General features: G+C 32.4%; 2 protein-coding genes across 7 annotated transcripts in view; one reads left to right on the top strand and one right to left on the bottom strand.

Annotated features, from left to right (window-relative positions):
* LOC143204882 (uncharacterized) overlaps positions 1 to 21,995 on the top strand; it is a 259,151-nt gene that overhangs the window by 215,905 nt on the left and 21,251 nt on the right. The window lies entirely within an intron of this gene.
* The window catches only part of LOC143204879 (uncharacterized), a 383,076-nt gene continuing 362,855 nt past the window's right edge, over positions 1,775 to 21,995 (bottom strand). For 4 of the 5 annotated variants that reach the window (XM_076417791.1, XM_076417792.1, XM_076417795.1 and 1 more), the window contains one exon: positions 1,852 to 3,058. In XM_076417791.1, the coding sequence (XP_076273906.1) occupies positions 2,003 to 3,058 (1,056 nt within the window). In that variant the 3' untranslated portion in view covers positions 1,852 to 2,002. Of the gene's footprint in view, positions 3,059 to 17,403; positions 17,519 to 21,995 lie in introns of those variants that run through there. The other variant, XM_076417793.1, reaches the window with a different exon arrangement.

Here is a 21,995-nt window from a genome sequence, read left to right as displayed (position 1 = left end):
TTAGTTCCCACATTTATTATTTATCTAATACTAATCAGTCTAGATATGTGTATTCATTTGCTAGACATTAGTGATAAAATGCATTTATATTATTTAGCGGTATCTGTACTTGCTATAGTACGTATATAGTACCGATCTCTAAACTATTTAAACTAAACGTTTATTTCACTGTGATGATTTATATTTGCACATATTTCTAATTTATTTGCTGTATTTTACACTGATGTCATACTTTTTGACATCTATAGTGATTGAATGAAATTGAAATATTGGAAAAATATTTCGTTCTTTTTATTATTATTTTTAATTGCGTTCAAATAAATTATTTTCGTTTTTATATATTATTAAGTACATAGCAATACTAATCACGTTCCTCTTAAGTAAATTTATTGGTTGGAAAAGGCAGTAATTGTTCCAATAATGAAAAAAGGGAGAAAAAATTGTAAAAACTATCGAGAAATAAACTTCTTATCAATTATCGGAAAATAAGTTAAGAAGATTGTACAAATGAAATTTCAGAGAGCTCGAAGAAACCAGACCAGAAAGGCAGACAGGATTTAGACCGAATCGCGGTTCGGTAGATAATAATTTCACACTGTGTCATTTAACGAGGGAATTAATTATCATATTATATATCAAGGCATCAGTTGGTTAGAGTCTGACATTTATGAGCTTGAAGTTTTTAATATGATAATTAATATTTTAATATGATAATATCATAATTAGTGTTTAGTAGAGGAACAACTCCAGAGATGCCTACTAAAATGCTTTCAATATGTTGCTCGAACGAATTTCTCATATATTCTGTGATTAAATCAACTTTTCGGGTCGAAGACGCAGCTCTAAAAAAGACCGTGATTCAAGATCGTAGAAACCGATCTGAGAAGAGAACAGTTACGAGCAATATATCAAGATCAGTGTGTAGGCTGAGAAGTATAGCCTATTCAAAATAAAAATGAACATCACCAAGATGTTTAATAATGTCTGCTAAGTTTGAACATGTAACCGAATCACTCTGCGTCCGGTTGGTGCTTTGCTTGTTTTGATAAATTTCAAATCGCTGCTTATTATTCCTCTGATTGAAAATGCTGAAACTAGATCGAATAGATTACGTCTCTAACCAGTTACTTCGAACAAGAACGAGATAACGGAAGCCCCCTCTTCCAGTAAAATTTGTTAGAAAGGTTAACCATTCTTACTGTTAAATATTAAGTTGCTGCGGTTTATATTGAACACATTTTTCAACGCGTTACAGCTGCTCTATAAAAATAAAAAATATAATCTTGGATTCACCGGAACGAAGCCTGCCTCATACGAATTGGGTAACGAACAGCTCGATGATGATGAACAAAATATCGTAAATCATCATTATAGTGTTGTTTTGTATTTATTGTCAGTATCTTAGCTTCTTTTCGTATCTAATGAGAAGTTACATATGCTTTATACTAGTAATATAATTTAATCGAAAGGATTCTTTTCTAACAAAAAAAATGAACAAACATACTTAAACTAGGAATTTTTTTGAATAAGCATATATTTTCATATACAACACAATATGTGTCTTCATTTATCAAAGGAACAATTTATTTAACATAAACCCCTTTGAAATTCTACCGATAATAAATCGTTGTTGATCCTATTCAAGGCGAACAAATTATATATAATCATACACCTGTTGATTATAATAAATCGCCTTAGCATACAGACGATTGAGCTTGAAACTGGCCTTAATTGACAGCCAATAGTGTTTTAAAATAAAGACGAAACATTGCTAATGATTTATTAGAAAGTATCTGTATACAATAGTTCGTAAAACTAGTCGATAACAATGAAAACAATAAAATTATTCTATATTCAGTCTAATTTAAACGTATGTGAAAGTGAAATATTACACGCAATAGCGTGTTCAATTATCTCGACTTTAAAATAAATAAATAATGACATTGCAACTACTGTTCTACTTTGGAGTGAGAACTATCTTTGATTAAAAGTGACTGTGTTGTCAATAACGCGGAACTTGTCGTTGTTCTTGTAATGCAACCTGAATAGGTCGTAGATCAAAGTGAATTGGAAGGATCCTTGAGTTTTTGGCGACGTTCTGAACACCTGTCATCAAAACGGGTTCTTTCAGCAAGCTGGTGTCTAACGGTAAAGGTTTCACACCTTTTAGATGAGCTGGTATGGCAGATTCGACGTTTATATTATCGGGAAAAGGGAATTTTGTGTTTTCAGTGTAATGATTCGAACTCTGTGAAAGACTGTCAGCTATGAGTTCTCCATGAGCATTACTGAAATCAAACGGCTGGCTATTCTTCATTGCTTGGACATGGTTGAAGCTACTGTCAGCTGTAACTTGTCGGAAATGGTTTTGGTTTGCTTGGTTAGGTAGGTAATTGGTGTGAAATATGTTCTCAGGCATTGGTGACCCCTCTAAGCTTCTGGTCATTTCCATATTAGGTCCCATATTCCTCCAATGAGGACTGGGTTGATACTGTGATTGGATCACTTGTATTCTTGAGGCACTCTGTCCATAATTAGTGGGCAATAGGGGTTCGTGTTGTTGCTGATACTGAACTAGCTTCTTTATTGGTTGTTCTTTGTTGTTAAACCCGTGAGAATTAGGCGCTCGAACTTTCTCGTTGTGCTTAACTTTCCCCGTAATGATTTCGGCGTTCTCGAACTTGTGGTTGCGCGTCGTTAACTTGGGCTGTTTGTAAGGCTCGCTCTGCTGGCCGAATCGTATGTTGTATCCGACATTGAACGTGTTTATATCGGAATCTGATCTGCGTCTCGCCAATTTATAATCGTATATGGCGTTTAATGGCGCGTGAGTGTAAATCAGGTCGGATTTGCTACTCGGCGGTATACTTTGAACGAGCCTATTTGCTGACTGGTCTTGGTTGTTCGGATTAAGGGAGCTATCGGCCCAATTATCCAAGTTTGCGCCGATCGTATGTATTATATTAGTTAGATAAGTCGGTTCCCCTTCTATACGAACAGATTTGGGGAATCTTTGAGAGCTGGCCATTGAACAAAACAGGCTCGAAACCAATATAATCTGTAACAAAAACGATTAAATTAGTATTATATTTTCATTTAATAATTTCTATTTTCAATATTATATATAAACGTTTTAAATTTGTTTTAAATATCTCAGTTTAAACAAATAAAATATGTATGTGTTATGCTGCACCGATTTTTAGCTATTAGAGTTATTAAAATACAAAAAAGTATAGTTATTTAAATTTTGAATATTGACATAATAATGTCAAACCATCATGTTACAACTAGACTATTGTATTTACATATTTATGAATATTGATTGTATATAACAGGTCAATTGAAAAGTCCCTGGCTTGGTATATAGATGGCGCATATAGAGATGCGTGTATAAACTTGACATGTGTCGGATCATTAGTTTGTGACTTATAGCATTTGGTGTCAAGTAACTTTTGTTATTGTGAAAAAATGGATAAAAAGAAATTTCGAGTGATGAAAAAATATTGCTTTTTGAAGGGAAATAATACAGTCGATGCAGAAACTTGGTTTGATGTCGAGTTTCCGGACACTATATCAGGAAAATATTAAGGATTAGTATGCTAAGCTTAGACGTGGTGAAATGAGTACCGAAGATGGTGAACACAGTGGACTCCCAAAAGAGATTGTTGGCGACGAAAACATTTAAAAAATCTAGAAAATGATTGTGAATAACCGTAAATTGAAATTGAATGAAATAGCAGGCACTCTAGAAATATTAAGTGAACATGTACATCATATCATTCATGAATATTTGTGTATGAGAGAGCTTTCTGTGCAAAGTGGGTGCAGTGCGAGTTCACTTTTGACCAAAAACAATGACGAGTTGATGTTTCCGAGCGGTGTTTGAAGATAATCAAGCGTAATAAACCCGAGTTTTTGTGTCAATATGTGACAATGGATGAAATATGGCTCCATCGAAATCGACAGTCATCTGAGTGGACTGCACACAATGAACCCGCTGCAAAGCGTGGGAAAACGCAACAGTCGGCTGGCAAAGTTATGCTGGTAAGGACCATCAACAGCGACTATTACATAACGTTATTGGACCGCTTGAAAGTGCTGCTTCACGAAGACAATGCACCGTGTCACAAGTTAGTAAAAACTATGGCAAAAATTGGGAAAAAACTCATTGGGAATAAATTTTCGTCGAATGAAGAGCTGATCGCCGAAACTGAAGGCTATTTTGAAGCAAAAGACAAATTTTACTACAAAAATGGTATCTAAAAGTTGGATGGTCGCTATAATCAATGTATCACCCTTAAAGGGAATTATGTTGAATAAAAAAACTAATTTTGCCAAAAAATGTGTTTTACTACGGTAGGTCGGGGACTTTTCAATTGATCTGTTGAATGCCACGTCATCTAGGACTGACAAAAAATATTCGTCCATATACATATAATATTCGGTAGAAATAGTCAATAACTATTGGTTTATAGTGGATAGCACCAATGATGTTTCGAAATCAGACTGCACTCAATGTTAGTCAAAGGCAAGCGGTTGGTTATAAAAAGAACTCAATCTCAATTCTCTTGAAGCTACTGTTTTAAACGACAGGCTTCAAGGTGAATTAATTCTCCTATCACGGACTCCAATAATCCGTTCTCACTTAGTTCAATTCAAACATTTACAATTTCTAATGCGCTTAGCGCTAGGAATGTAATAATAAATCACAATGCCAAAAAGATGCCAATGAGTGGTGTTTGGTTAACATGTATGAGGAAAGAAATGACACTAACTGTTTTGCAGATATGGCAAATGCGTTAAGGAGAATGCAGTGATTAAATGCAGTTTTATCAAGAAATATGTATACAGATAAGAGGACAAAATAAAGAGAAATATAGTAATATCATAATGACTTTACAAGGATACATTGTATCAAACGAAACAAGAACTAAGCGTAGAACATAAATATGCTCTCTAATGAAAGTAAAATAGATTTCTCAGATACACAATTGTTAATTATGTGGATTAGACCTTCGGGGGATACCACTACATACAAAAACGCGCCTAGAAGCCTACCTATATTAGTTGTGGAAAAAGCTAAATGTATATAATAAAAAAACTCTAACCTATACATTATTGCTGTAAAATTAATTGTAGTTTTCTTCCATAATAAATGCATTTGATGTACTATAATGTTAAAATAAATTATATCTAACAGAATATTTGTTGAATTATTTTATTTATATTAAAATTTTGTTATATGTCAGAGCCAAAATATACTAAAACTGAGAGTTGCTGCGACAACATTGCGACGTTTTCACAGATCTCCCGTGTCACTGCTATTTTGAATTGACTATATGTAATATACATTTACGTTCGTAAAAAATTTATACATTTTCATTAGATACACACTTCTCACATGTAAACAAAGTACGTATTATACACTCGTTTGATTATATTTGTATTTTATTCTATTATGTCATTTTTCCGTCGCATTATTCATTACCATTTTACTTTTATTACATTTAACCAATTTTTTTCACATAATCAATCAATTTTTTTCATCGTTAATAAACGTTTTGTTCCCGTAGATACACATTTCGATTTTCCCACCTGTTGTTTGTAAAATAATTTGAAGGTGAAAATGAAAAACCCCCCAATATCTTTTTACGCGGCGTTCGAACACCTAATGAAAAATAAATAATCTTTTCCAAATATTTGTTTTGCCGCACATATTAATTGGTAATGGTATATGGTTTGATACGGTTTTTTGGAAACGAATGGTTTATTTGGGGGCGATGTCGTTATCGTTAAATGAGTAAAATATTTTTTATGATGCCAACTGACTGTAATTTTTTGTTAAAATGTAATTTCTGTTTTTTTCTCCTAGATTATTTTGAGTTCGCATATCTTAAGTAGTACTTGTTCAATGAAAAGCGCATAGAATATTTCATGAAATTCACGCTCATCGAAAATTCTCTGGTGTTCATGATGTGCTTAAACTAACTAAATATCAATTATGAAATGGTTGTAAACTATTTACCTAAATGTTGACATATATTCAGCATGAAATATAGATCACACATGATAATGACGTGTCGGAAAACTTCACAAATGATTTTGAAGCACACGTTGACGCCAAATAAGATGATGATAGGTGGATTTGGAAAGAAATTATTCCTGCTGAGCTGCCTTAACCTGACAAAGCCATTAATTTGACCCTCAACGGTCAACAACCTGGGTTAAGAAGCAATGGCCATAATTAAGAAGAAAAATTAATTAATAGCGTATGATACACATTACTATTAGTTATTATAAAAAGTACCTTTTTTTAATCATAATTATCTTAGTATTCTGTCATCTGCCCAATGGATAATAAGTATTTGATGGGATTTATGTTATATAATGTTATATAGAATAGATTTTCAATTAGTGATCTCCTGTATAAGTTTATAAATTATACATATAATACATAATTTAATTACTATTCTGTTATATATTACTATGTTATAAACTTAGTTATTATATTACTATGTAGTAAACCTTTTAACCTAGGCACATGACTGACATCACGCACATTTAATTATTTGGCAAGTGTATTCGCGTGTACTTTTTCAGAGTACTGTACTCTTCGGATCACACTCGTTTTGGTTTCCAGGGGGATATTGCGCTGAACTAGACTGTTATTGGCATAACATGGAGCGTCAGCGATGGTACTTAATACTTTATTTTAGAATCTGGGATTGAAGAATTGACTTATACAGCAATATCTCATTATCTTAAAATAATTTGTATTTATGTCCTATAAGCCAATATATCTGGTTTAGTTTAAATCCAATTTTTGTACGCATTATTAGTATATGCTTGCTACAGATACAGATGTATTTCCATATATTTAACATTATGTCCTATATGTCCTATAAGCCAATATGTCTGGTTTAGTTTAAACCCAATTTTTGTATGTATTATTAGTATATGCTTGCTACAGATACAGATGTATTTCCATATATTTAAGATTATTTGCCTGCGGCAGTTCGCGATAATTAGAATTTACCATAGGACAAGTCCTTTAACGCAGGGTTGACTTCATGTGTGTAGATTTTGCCTCATTCGCCTTAATACGCCATGTTTTCAACCACAAATGGATTTTGTTGAGTTGAAGTTGGAAATTCCTTGTGGTTGATATTGGATCCTCGTAAGATAAAATAATCGCCGTGTCGTACGTCAGATGTATACAGGAGATATAACAATCGTCTCCTCATATTGTTTTCTCCAGATTTAAGATCTAAACTTAATTAATATTTGAGGGATATACTACTCCACATTGTTTTAAAACACGGCAAAATTTTCACAAATAAATATATTAGTTTAACGGATTTTTGTCCCTTCAACCTTCAGGTCAGTTCGCTGTTTTTCACTCGAGCAATTAGAGCACTTCGACATATTTGCGATCATGCAATCTTGATGCTTTTTGGCAAAGATTTTATTTTATTCGGTGACCGTTGGTACCTTTAGATCTTTGTGGATTTCCTCATTACTAATGTTCCATGAGGCATGAACAATACTGAAAAGAATTTTATTATGGTAAGTTTGGGTTATTTTAATATTAGATTTTTGTGTGCGACCCTATAATTGCACATCGTAAATCCGCACTGGCTTCAAGATTTCCTAGTATATTAATTATAATTTGTTGGTGGAATAGTACACTATCATCAGCAAATATTGCTAAGCATTTTGTGCATTCAGTTGATTCGTCTTCCTTCTCTTCTTATCTTTGACAATTTCTATTAGCTGATTGTTCCTGGCTTGTATTTTATTCAACTGGATCCAGTTAAATTAATTCAATGGACTAGTGTTAGATATTCGATAACGTATCATATTATCGCATTACTATCTCTAGTAGCAGTGAATATACCATTTGCAAAACTGTGTCCATAGTGGACCCTCTTAAAAAAGCTCTCAATGTGCATTCAACTTCAGGGTTATGATCCGAAATAAAGGGCAGTGTTAAATGTGAATAAAATTCAACTCCGGTGAGTTATGTACATTTAAAATATTTGTGACATGCACATTTATAGCAAAATTGTTTAAAACTAGTATGTATTTATATTTCTTAATTTTTTCATCAATTGACACTGGTCCATTAACTGCCATTAATGACACCATTATAGTATTCTTTAATGCTACCAATGGTTAAAATTATGGAAGCTTGTGTTTATCAAAGACACAACTTGAGTTTAAAAATTAAATGAAGTTTTTATCAAAGTCAGCCCGGAATTCAAAGTAACTACATTCTACGTTAGTCCATACAAAATTCAGTACAAAGGAGTTATTTTTCCTATCGCAGAATCACAGCTGATATAATTATTAATAATTTATAACGAACTTCTTGTCATATACTGGAGAATATATGTTTGCTTGAAAATAACTTGGACTGCTATTGTTGCATTCAAATTTTTATACATTTTTTTCAAACCAATAGTCTTAAAACTTCTAAGACTAAAAGAGAGCTTTATTGATATAAATTGGATTTGATAAAGCAACATGCAAGAATAGTGAACAGTACCTTGAAAAGATCAAATTGCAGCAACACATTTGGAAAATAAGAGTTAACTTCAATCGAATAAATAGCATATAGCATTAATCATTAATTACATCCTAATAATCTAATGATTAACATATTATTCTGATGGTGTAAGAGCGAAACAAACAAGGAAAAAGAATATACTTTTATACAAAACGACAGGTAGAAAATAGAATAGGTCGAGTGTAATTTGAGATTGATGAATGGCATATACGAATATGGTTTCTGCACTCTTAATGTTATTGGATAATAGCAAGTTTTCATGTAAATATGGTTTATCGACTTTCTGTATAAATGCTTCAATACGATATCCTTATGTAAATATAATGTATATATTCCATGCAAATATTTCAATATGATATCTATTGAAATGATGATAGAGTTTTCTCTCACTTTTTTCAGATTCTTGCAATAACATTTTCTAATAGAATTTGTCTTATTACGTACAAATATTTCCCAATTTTTATTTGCTTTGCCAATATAATTACAACACTTGCAATTATTAAATATGTGCATATAATTCCAAAGTTATTAATTTTATATATAATTTTTATAATAATTTATGTTATAAATTTTTCATATATTCCTTGTTAGTCTTTAACTAGTTTTCACCACTTAAACAAATATTAAAACTTCCTTTACTATAGTAATATATGTTTTATTATAGCTCTTAAATTTCATGGGGCTATAAAGAAAAATATACTAAAATTTTCAACACCGATTACAAAATATATGCGCTCGCGCATATATATATGCTTCAAATAATGAAAATGCGCATACGTTAACCGAAAATTAACTTCTGATTATTAAGTGCTGTTCTGATATATGCCACAAAAACTGTTGGACGCTAGCATTTGGCATAAACGTCAAACACGCTGGTTTATATTTTATTTACTGATCATACCTCGTATAATAATAAAAAGACAAGTCTTCCAGTATAAGAACATATTCCCTACATATCCAAGGTTAAAAAAAATCGTGCGGGATCATTAATAACAACGAAACTTTTGTTTTAACATATCCAGGCTGATATTTAGCTTTCGGACAAAAAATGATTTATACAAATGTTGTTTTTTTGTTCGAATGAATATAAATCCGACTGACTGAAATATGAATGGGGCTATCAGCCCTTTTTTTAAAAATATAAATCCATCTAAATACTCTGGACATAGAGATTCGAATTTTTAATAGTCTCCAGTCTTTTTTTGCGGGACAATGTGCCTTCCTGGCTCGATTACATACGACCCTTTCTATTTAATTTTTTAATTTGAATGGAAAAATGGTCGCAATCATGTTCCCCTGCCAATTAAAATCGGTATTAAAAGCGAAATGTTTGTTGTGTATTTAATATTTCAGAAATGTGTTTGCCTCCTGGTTGGATTTAGGGTTTCTGCTGTTATTTCCATGTCTCAGTATAATTGTTTTCTGTCTCTTTCGTTATACATTCCAAGGTTGACTGTATCTCTAGATCTTCTTTTATATTTGTGTATCTAGATCACTCCCTACTTATAAGTTATTGAACTAATGAAGTATATATCAGTTATATAGCTTCGTTCTTTTGTGAAAGTAAAAGAATGTTAAATTTGTAAAATCAGGATTTGGGGAAAATGTATCGGAATAGAATTTTAGAGTTTCTGATGTTTTTAAAAAGTGAATATTTTAAAATACAATTTCGAATTATAACTAATGATAAATGACGTTTGCTACGTTTCTGGCAAAACAATAATTCCGCCGCTCTAAAGTTTCTCATATTTTCGGACAATGAATTGAAACACAACACTTTTTCGAAGTCCAATTTTGAGTCACTAAAATGGTTACGATCTAGCGTTGACCAATTCTGAATCTTTTTCTTAAATGCTTGTTTCAATCTCATTAGTTGTTGACTTATTAGTTGACTAGTTAGTTATTGAATTTGTAGGAATCTAAGTGTTGAGCTAATGATGTCTTATATATATGCTATTTCATGGTCGATTTTTATTTATATTTCGTCTAGATATTATATAGGATATATGACATTATGATTAATATTGAAAAGACTAGATTTATCGTTTTCCCAATTATTCTCCATAATTCTCCATTCTTTTTTAAATCCATCAGCGGTTTCTTCAGAAGCTGAAAAACACAATTTATTCTTGATATGCAGGTATTAGAAAAGTAATTTGACTATTTTGGCCAGTCAAAATAGGTGGTTCTTTAAAAAATGATCATTCATTGCCGGTTAATTTCGTATTTTACGAAACACTTCTGGTAAATAAATAGCTGCATAGCTGTCACATTTGGCTAATTTCATATGGCTAAATCCAAAATTCTTCATCTGTGTAGATGTTATACAAAGCTTCTGGTAGGTATTTTATTTTTGATTGTATTGAGGGATTGTATTGATTTTGAACTTTTCTCATACTACGCGGGATTGACCATGACGAAATATTTTTGACAGTTAAAGGTTTATGCAATATCTTCAAGATGTTAGTGCATAAAGATGACTGAATTTCACTCTAAGTCAAATGGCAAGCATGTACGGCGTCAATGTTTTCTGGCACAGTTGATTTTGCAGAATCTTCACTGCCATCACGATTAAACAACTGCGTTATACCAAGGCTTCTCAGCGTCCAAGGATGGGACTTCATTGCTGAAAGCTGAAGTAATTGATCGATGCACTCCTGTCTTGATAATGTACGTCAAAAGTCGCACCCAAAGGCTTACCAATTAATAAATTCTTCACTGAGATGAATTTCTCAAGTCACTGTAGATAAGACAAGTTACGCTCAAATGACAAATCGTCCTTAAGGTTATGGTTATAAAGCTCAAATATTAAAATGGAAATGTTAAAACATTACTGTATAATACTATAAAGGCTCAATATATAAATAATAACGATATGTCGATATTCTTAAAGATTGGTCGGTCGGTGCGTGATTCATCATCAACTTAAAAATTTCCATGAATAAAAACTAAAGAAATCGATGCAGTATCGTTCGGTTAAGTACTCATCGCCATATATACGACACGATTTTTGATGAGCCTGTATTACATTATTCCTCTTTTGAAAAGTTGAAAAACCAAGATATGTAGAATGTATAAAAGAATAAATGTATTCAACAAGCATTGTCGCAGATATGTTGCTGTAAAACGATGTATTAGGAAAAACCGAAATTACTTCTTATCCAACCTTATGTACTTCCGATGCATTTGTAATGTGTTTATTTTACTTCCAAAGTTCTTGTCTCTGGCCTAATTTTTGGCTATTTATATACCTTAATTTCTATTTTTATATTCTGCTCTTTTATATCCTTCTTTTTTCTCTCCTTAATCTCTGCATTTACTTCATCATTTTATCCGGAGTTTTTTACTATAACAGTAGAGAGAAGTTGAAAAAGAAAGAAATAAACGAACAGTATATTAGGTATAAACTAAATTATTATCACATAATTGTAATTGTTTTGGTCGAAAGAGACTGTGTTTTTGGTATTGGGCTTATGATAAGTCTACCTGAAAATAGTTAATGGGAAGAAATCGTGCGTCATTGTTGGCCAGTTTACGTTTATTCTACCAGAAAGAACTATACCCTCAAATAGATCATGCAAAATATGTATCATACCTGCCTTAACCATCTGTTAGCCACCTTGTTATTCAATATAGGATAAAATAAACCATGTCTCATGATTCTCTAGTGCTAGCCATTGAGGCCGATATCTTCACCAACATCGTTTCCAAAAAATTTCGGATTAGTAACACCGGCGAATAAGAATCCGTACTTAACTTCACACCTGGTAAGCACGGTAAGATTTGGCGTCATTTCCTCATTTGTGTGTATTGTATAAACGTAAAACCAAATCTTGACGTAACAGGTCAATTGAAAAGTCCCCGGTCTACCATTGCAAAACAAATTGACGAAAATTTCCTTCCAGTGAGCATTCTTTTGAGATCTGAGAACAGGAATTAGTGACTATTGGCCAGATCTGGAGAATACGGTGGATAAGGAAGCAATTTCAAGCCCTATTCATGGACTTTTGCCATCTTTCTCACTTACTTGTGATACGGTGCATTGTCTTGGTGAAGCAGCGCTTCCTTTTTCTTCAAATGTGTCCATTTTTCGGCGATTTCGTCTTTCAAATGGTCCAATAACGCTATGTAATAGTCGCTGTTGATGGTCCTTCCTTTTTCAGGCCATAATATAATAAAATACAGACGCCATAACGTTGCCGGCCCACTATTTCGTTTTACCACGCTTTGGAGCGGGTTCATTGTGTGCTGTCCACTCAGATGACTGTCCATTGGACTTCGGAATGAAATGGTGGAGCCATGTTTCATCCATTGTCACATATAGATGCAAAAACTCGGGTTTATTACGCTTGATCATCTTCTAATACTGCTCCGAATCATTAACTCGTCGTTGTTTTTGGTCATATTCGTCCAAAATATTCGTGAATGATATGATGTACACATTCAGTTGATATCTTTAAAGCATCTGCTATTGCATTCAATTTCAATTTACGGTCATTCAGATACATTTTGTGGATTTTTTAATGTTTTCGTCGGTGGCAACCTCTTTTGGGCGTCCAGTGGGTGGAATTTTGGGAGTCCGAAAACTCGGCTTCAAGCCAAGTTTTTGTTTCAATTGTATACTTCAAAAAACAATATTTTATCAACACGCGAAATTTCTTTTTATCCATTTTTTTTCACAATAACAAAATTTCTTCACTCAAAATGCTATAATTCACAAACTAATGATCCGACAGATGTCAAATTTATACATGCATCTTTTGAGAGTTAGGGCTAACTGAAAAACTTATGGATTTAAGGGGTTCCACCTGATGGTAGAAGAATATATACGGCACCGATGTTATCGATTTCAGATGTTCCATCTAAGTTTCAAACTATATATCTATATTCTTTAAATTTAATTATAAAACATATAAAATACTGAATAAATATGAAAATAGTAGTCATTAGTATTCCTTATCCGTATGTGTATGTACGAAGAGTAAGAATCGGATTTATTTTTTCGGTCATTTTCCAGCATCTGTTTCTATATACGATGAAAGTTTTGTATTTTTAATAGCTATTAAATTGTTATGTCCTTTTTAGACTGTTTGGTCGTAAGTAGGCATTAGATATAAAATACTGTTACACTTTCTTGGCATTATTTTTTAAATTGGTTCAACGGTAAATTTATTATACATTATAAGATAGTTCTTAAGATAAGTTAGTTATAAGATCTATATTTTAAAGGCATAAAAAATTAATGAGATTTATTTCTATAAGTTGTATTGGAAACTTGATATAGGAGGATTAAAACTAATTATCAAGTTAATTTCTGAACATTTTACGTAGGTATAATGCTATAAATTCTTAATCGATATTTTAACCATTGGAGAGTATATTTGAGTTATATGTTAGGTATATCAAAGGAAATCCATTTTTCCAATAAATGGTGTAGATAATAGCTTAGGCGTCTCATATATTTATGTGTTTGGAGTGCATCTATGTCAGTTTTACCAATGATATCAAATATATTCCAAACAAACATGCATTACTTCGCTTAACATTTAGATTTCTAAGATATCGGTTCTTTAACAATGTGTTAAAAAATTAGATACTAAATCGCGGCTTTTTGGGAGAGGACAAGACTCCTTGAAAAACCTCTGATGGTGTTAAGAAGTAAATAAATATTGAGAAGCGAGTTGATCTTGGAAAGCTATTGGAAAGGTAAATATCACGGCATTTATGGGTGTGTATCTTCTTCTGAAACAAAGAAATCACCATTGGATAGATTTTTCAAGTCCTATAAATAATTAATAATCAGGTTACTGGAAAGAGCAGTGGGGGATAAATTTTGATTAATCTGTTTAATTAGCCAGGAGTATTAACGGGTGTTTACGAATTTTCAGATATCTAGTCAAGAGGGAGCACAGTTGGGACCACTTGATGTGAAGGTTATTTTTATTAACCCTTTATTATGCCCGTTTATTTTAGTTATATTTTAAGTTTTAGTTAAGTAAAGTAGTTTGTAACTTCAGTTTTCATAATTTGTTTTCCACATTTGAGGGAAAAAAGAAGCACAACAAGTGATTAATAATTCTGGCGCCGTAAAAATCCACACTACGTTCGATATTTGGTTAAAACATATTAACTAGTAGTTTTGTGAACGACTGAGTCGGTTTTATTTGAGCTCACATCACGGATGTACACCATCAGACAGTAATTATGCCATTTTTTCCGATAAAGGTGAAAATCCAAATCAAGTGACAAGGGCAATTGTCCAAAATGGGGATAAAATTATGGAAATGAACGAGTACAGCGGTAATATAATCCTTAGTTTTGTTTTCCAGAGCTAAACGTTGCATTTGGAAAGATTGAAATCATTTGGAAAAGACTAGAGACAAAAATGCGTCCAGCATACGCTGAGTACTACATGACTTAAGCCAAAACGGACCTGAAAATCAATTATAAGGCGGACGTTGACTGGTTATAAAGTCACTTACGACAACTTCAAATGAGTGCGGTCGGGGTTAACAAGCCAGGAAGATTTTTCTGTGAGATTGGTAGGATTGCTAAAGAATTATACATTACAAGCTGATTCCTTATTCGAACTTTTTAATTTCAACCTGTTCCGAAGCGAATTGAACCGTCTAATGAATCAGCAACAAACAGTCAACTTTGGCCACCATGGCAAGAATTTTGTTTCTCCAGACAACACCAGGCCACATATATCGATAGCGACCCGTCAGAATCTCCGGGAGTCTAATTAAGATAATTTTATGCATCCACCTTACAATCCGGATTGGGCACCAAGTGATTGCTACCTCTTACTGTAGATGGCGAACTATATTATGGTAGTTACAAATTTGCCACAAGAGGGGGTTGGTCTCAGTAGATGGTTCTCAAAGACAACATATAATATCTATATTTTTTATTGTAGTGACTTCGTCAATGAACTATGCTGGAATCTGGTTAGTTTTTAATTTGACAAACTTTTGAAATTGAAAACAATTGATTTTGGAACAGGTGGATGTTGATTTTATTGGTCAAGTTCATTTCAATCTTGTTAATTATCTAAATATATATCTGAACAAGTTATTATTAATAATCTCCATCATTATCAATCCAAGTTCGGCAAGATTATTTATTTCTCAATAAATCAGCTGCTGATTATAACGTAAAATTTCGAATTTATTTACCAAGTTTAGATATCGTAGGATATATTAAAAAGAAAAATGGTTTGGTGGATAACAATTTACGGATAACGTCTTCAACATCTACGGCTTCTTAAAATGAAGGACGAAATACAGATGAAAGAATCATAAAAATGTACGAATCGATGAGATGAAGCCGATATTTGCGTTTAATAGTGAAGCAAGTGTAGCGTGTTCCTAATGAAATATTCATTTTGCTCACAATAGAATAAAAACAACACATTTTAATCAAATGTTCTGTGATCTTCATAGAAATAGAGCTATTATTTTACAGTGGATAATATAATATGAACATTCAGTATTGTACATCTTGTTGAATGTTGGCAACACTGCTTTCGCGTAAATAATGCGAGGCGTATGTAGGGTTCAGTTAACATACCAAGTCTTGTAGTTAAAACAAGCGATCGGTGAAATTTGTAATTTCTTTGCTGCTGTTTAACGATTTATGAGACATAGTATCCACAGTAATGACAGCATTCACAAAACATGCAACCAAAGGTAATCGACAGAGATCGACGAGCATTAAATAATAGAAACATAAAATAGAAAAATATAACTAGACAACATGAAACTAATATGGTAAAAACAAGCAGAATTCAACACTTACTTGAATAATGCTTCATCGATAAAAACAGTACGGTGGAAGCTTCACAAAGCCAACATTCATTGGAGAGTTGTCATTGCGAAACCTTTTATAACGAGAGCCAATGCTAAACTGGGAAAGAAGTGGTACAACCATCATATACGTCCCTGGTTGTTTGGTTTCGGTTATGAGGTAATTAAGCTGTGACTGACACTGATTTAAATGTGATAATTCTAAATACAATCAAATATTTTGCTTATATTAAAATAGTATTAGGCCTACACTATTGTCTGTAGAGTTGTTATAACAAGTCACCAGTTCCTTCCATTAAAATAAAGTATATTTCGATTAACTTACATAATTTTCATTGCTAATCAACAAAAAAGAAAAACAGTCAGCATATATTAATCTTTTTCAATGTCATTACCATCAGACTAACCAGATCAAAGAAAAAATATTTATTTCATCAAGCCAGTGTACCGTTTACCCAGCTATATGTTTGAAATGCTCTAAAAGTTAATTAGTGCAGTGCTTATAAAATAAACATTAAAAATGAAAGTTATAGAATAAAATTGTTTCAAAATAATCAGCTGCTAAATGCAGTACTAAATGCAAATTACTACTAACGAGAAAATTAATTTCTAATGTATAAAAATAAACGTTTTGCAGCAGGTGTGTTATTATGACTCAAAACTAGTAATTTTAAATTTAAAAATAAAGTCAATTATTAGTATTCAAATTTATATATTGAAATTATCATTTTGTTGAACTAAATTACCATTTATATTCAATATAATTAAATATAGTGTTTTTAAATTTGATAAAATAAAAAGCGCAATCTTCAGAAAGAAATATACAATTTAAATTATATGAAATTGTTTATAATTCTGAGCAGTATCTTGAATTTAAATAATCAAATCACGTTTGATCTTTATTAAGTTAATAGCAGTTACTATCAGGAATATATAATAACAATAATGCTAAATAATTTTTAAAATCACTCAGATTTACATTAATTATTTGTGAATATAATAATAAAACTATGTTATAAAACTTACCGTAACAGACATTTTGTTACTCCTTTAACGTGTTATCACAAATCAGCCGAATGTCTCTTTTAAAATGATGACTCGTACAAAGATCTCTTCTACATATCTAACTGTAAAGTTTTACGTACAATGTCAAGGTAAAATAACGAAGCGTGAGCTTAATAGCCAAACTTATAAGTTCGTTCCCCCTTTGTATTGCCAATGCACGGATTGGTGTAGCTTTCTGCACTTTCTCCGCAGCAAGCACGAGATTGTAGAAAAATTATAAAATACGAAACGGTATCGACGTACTTTTTTCTTAATAAGTTCGTTCGGTCGGTAGAATTTGCTTGTTCCCTTTATTAAATTTTAATTAATTTCCTGGGTATACAATATGGATTCGTATATTGGCTTATTAGTTTAAATTGAGTCGGTTGGTTATTTCGGTGTTTTTTTTAGATGAATACTGTGCGTTAATATATAATTCTTGTATTATTTTGTGGCGTATTAGTTTTATTTTTTTCTGATAAATTCAAATAAACTAGTCGAAATTCGAGATCAATGCATAAAGTCAATAATGTTTCTCTCAAAACAGACTAAAGAAAATAACTTGCGAATGTTAATATTACTAAAACTTGTTTGAACAATATTTTCAATATAATAACGTTAATTATAGTAACAAATGAACAGTCTTAATAAATTTAAACTAATACATCACTGAACATTATAACAAAAGTATATAAGTGTATATGATTTATATTTACTGTTATGTTAAAATCATAAATATGAATATAAAATAAAGTAATATATAATATATATATATATATATATATATATATATTTATTAATATATATTTATATAATACAAATAATATATATTTGTATCTTAATTAAAACAATAAACGAATGTAATTACGCAGTTTTTTAACAATATAGATATTATATTAAAGCTATATACAACATGGGGCAAAATTCCCGCTACCAATTTGATTGCCTATAACTTTGCTCAAAGAAAAGATAACTAAGTTTGCTTCTCACAAAAAGTTTAGTTGGTTTTTTGTTGTGATTGAAAAATTATATCGGCTAAAAAATGACCGCGTTCACTATGCAACTTTCGGAGGCAAAATCTGAGGCTGAATTTCTACAATTTCGTGACGAATATTGTATTTAAGATGTTGAATCGTTTGGGGTTTATTTACGTAAACTTTTAATTTAAAAAAACTCCAAAAGAAAAATTCTGGTGCTTTTAAATCCTGAGATCTGGCTGGCCATTATGAATCGCCACTTCGTAAAATTATTCTTCGTAGGAAAATGTTATTCAATATTCTCCATCTTCTTGAAATAACATGTCCTCTAATCCTTGCTGTTCCATTTCAGGCACAACAAAATTTCGAATTGTGTCTTGATGCAGTTCAGCAGTAAAAGTAATTGGTAACAACTTGGTTATTAAAAAAAAGGGACCTATGATGTTTCCAGCATAAATACCACACCGTACAGTTGTCTTTAGTGGATGCAATAATGTTTCATGAATTAATTGAGAATTCTGTGTTCCTCAAAAGCATCTGTTCTGTTTAATGACGTGGCTACTGAGAAGAAAATGGGCTTCGTCGCTCATTATCAATTTAATCGAAAAATCTTTAATTTTACCAGATAGCCTTAGGATTACATTACTGTATTTTTGGAATAATTGAATTTTGTACGGGAACATTTTCAAATCAGTTTTCAAAATTCGCCTAAAACTGCGTGCAGAATCATGTAACTGTGAACCACGTCTCTGAATTTATGTTTCTGGAGACTCTGTAACACTATCGCGCACTAGAGCCACATTTTTAGCGTTACGAGACGTACGTTGTCTTACAGAACGAAGCTTGTCTGCTGTCGTACCGTACTGGCAAAAATTCGCATGTAAATGATACATTGTGGTTTGTAAGGCACTGGATGATTAGGACATTTTTGGCGTAATTTCCGGTCAGTGGCATAATGGAACAATTATTTTCTATAAATAATGTCACAATTTAGGTTCGTTCTTGTGGCGTATATTTAACCTGTAGCGAATTGAGGCATATCGAATTTTACATCGTGGAATAACGGTCTACAAAATACCCAGAAATATAATCCCAGATGTTGAACACGGGCGGGGTGCCAATTGGAACCCGACACCGAATAGCTGGCGGCAACCCCGAGACGTTTATCTGGGATATTATTGAAGGGTATTTCGGATTCAGTGCTCAACCCTCGTTCGGTTAAGACGTGCCACCATCGACTGCCCAAGCCTCGTCAACAGGTAACTCCGCTGCCATCCTTTTTATCTTTGTATTTTCTCATTTTTTATATTGTCAATAAATAACGGTCACATTATGTAAACACCACTGTTTCATTTCGATTTACCTCCATTCACCGAGCCACATCATTTACCCAAAAGTGGTGACCCCGACGTGATCTTTCGCGATATTGGGTTTGGACTCGTGAATGGAGGGTGCGTGGAACATGGTGTATTTTACGTGACCGTTATATTTTTTTTGTTTCAAAATTTTAAATATTTTTAATTCGATTCGTTTTCAATTTTACCTTCAAGATTCATTTTCATTTTATTCCGATTAATTTCATTATTTCCAATTATTGTTTTAAAATTTTTTTTTGTCAAAATTTTTATTTCACAATCTTTTGGAATATTTTTACATCACTGCTTAATCATCAGCGTCTCGGCTAAACATTTCTTTCGGCGCTATGTTTAAATCATAATGTCTTCCTTCGCTCGCCGTCTCCGTCTTAATGGCAGATATTTTGATTTGAAAGGCTTTGGGCAGCTTCGGTCGGATACCGTCGTTATTTGTTTTTTCTGAATTAACCTAACGTATGTGACTACGGATTAGTCACAGAGCAGCTCCAGAAGCTAGGTACCGATTGCAGTCACCGTAGACTCGTTATGTCTTCGCCGAAGTACCAGAATTGCTAACGTCTCGTCGTCGAAGAAAATAAGCTACCACGTCGTCGAACAGTCGATCCTCCCACAGCGTCGATTACGGGAGCCCTGTCTGAAGAATAGCTTGTTTTCAACGTCGTCGATGGACCACATTCAAGTGCCAAAGCGACGATGATGCAACGGTATCTGTAGGACCGGAAGATATCAACAGCCGTACCAGATCACAACCGTTTCGAACTATCATATTTTTTCAAAGCCCAGTTTACACAGCACATTTTTTTTGGTATATGTTTTTTTTGTTGTATTTGATATTTTTTGCAAACATTTTTGTATTTTTGTTGAAGTAATTTTATGTAAAATTCTGGCAGGGGAGTATTGTAGCGAATTGAGGCATGTCGAATTTTACATCGTGGAATAACGGTCTACAAAATACCCAGAAATATAATCCCAGATGTTGAACACGGGCGGGGTGCCAATTGGAACCCGACACCGAATAGCTGGCGGCAACCCCGAGACGTTTATCTGGGATATTATTGAAGGGTATTTCGGATTCAGTGCTCAACCCTCGTTCGGTTAAGACGTGCCACCATCGACTGCCCAAGCCTCGTCAACAGGTAACTCCGCTGCCATCCTTTTTATCTTTGTATTTTTCTCATTTTTTATATTGTCAATAAATAACGGTCACATCATGTAAACACCACTGTTTCATTTCGATTTACCTCCATTCACCGAGCCACATCATTTACCCTAAAACCATAATAAAATTTGTACATCTACAAAACACAATGGTTAAAGCGAAACTGAGCTAAACGTTACATAACCAAGATGGAGCGCAATCAAAATGGTAGCGGGACTTTTTCCCTACCTGTTATTTATAATCATTAGATGAACTATTGACTTATCAAAATACAGGTCTATAAAGAAAATAACTAAAATAATTGATAAAATTTTTAAAATGATTCATTTTGAAATAAAATTGTATCGTTCTTTATTAATTTATTCTACTATTCAATATTTAAATGAGTAGCTGTTATATTTTTACGTGTCAGTAATTTTTTTTATTTCAAACTATCATTTTATATAATATTCTCGAGTCTCACCTTACAGATAGCAGATTAGCCTTACACATTTTTAATTTGTCTTTTGTGGCTCGTTAATCTACTACTTTCTACTTAACCTTCCCACATGGGGACAAAATACTCACCAACAAATGAGAAACTAAAACATTCAGTTTAGTTCTTGATGCCCATATTAATGTATTGCCTGCAATATTTGGTTGCCACTTTGTTACGAAATGCATTTATTATATGAAACCTTTATAGGATTATAGAAGTGGATTAAACGTTTATACCAATATAATTTGCGGAAAAATATTAATACATCTTATAATTACGTATAATACAATGACATTATGTCCACAGTAAGAGCCTTATCAATTATTACCAGTTTTTAGACAAGAACAATTTTTATTAGCTTTCTTGAGTTTATAATTATCAAATTAATAGAAATTTTAAAAAAATAAAAATAAATTGATTAATTTTTATATTATGAATCTGAAAGATCAATCTGTTTGTGAAAATGTATATACCTTATAAACAGAGGACAGACGGTCGTTGTTAATCTGAAATTTTGTTAATCTGTAGTAGGATGAAATTTTTGCATGTTGTGTTTTTCTTTCGCGGCTGAAAATACCTTCCAA

This window comes from Rhynchophorus ferrugineus, unplaced genomic scaffold (assembly GCF_030347505.1).
Source record: "Rhynchophorus ferrugineus isolate W39M unplaced genomic scaffold, kcgeb_rfMv2 rfM11, whole genome shotgun sequence".
Taxonomy (NCBI): Eukaryota; Metazoa; Arthropoda; class Insecta; order Coleoptera; family Curculionidae; genus Rhynchophorus; species Rhynchophorus ferrugineus.
The sequence above is the reverse complement of the archived record's forward strand: the minus strand, read 5'-3'. Positions and strand labels throughout refer to the sequence as shown.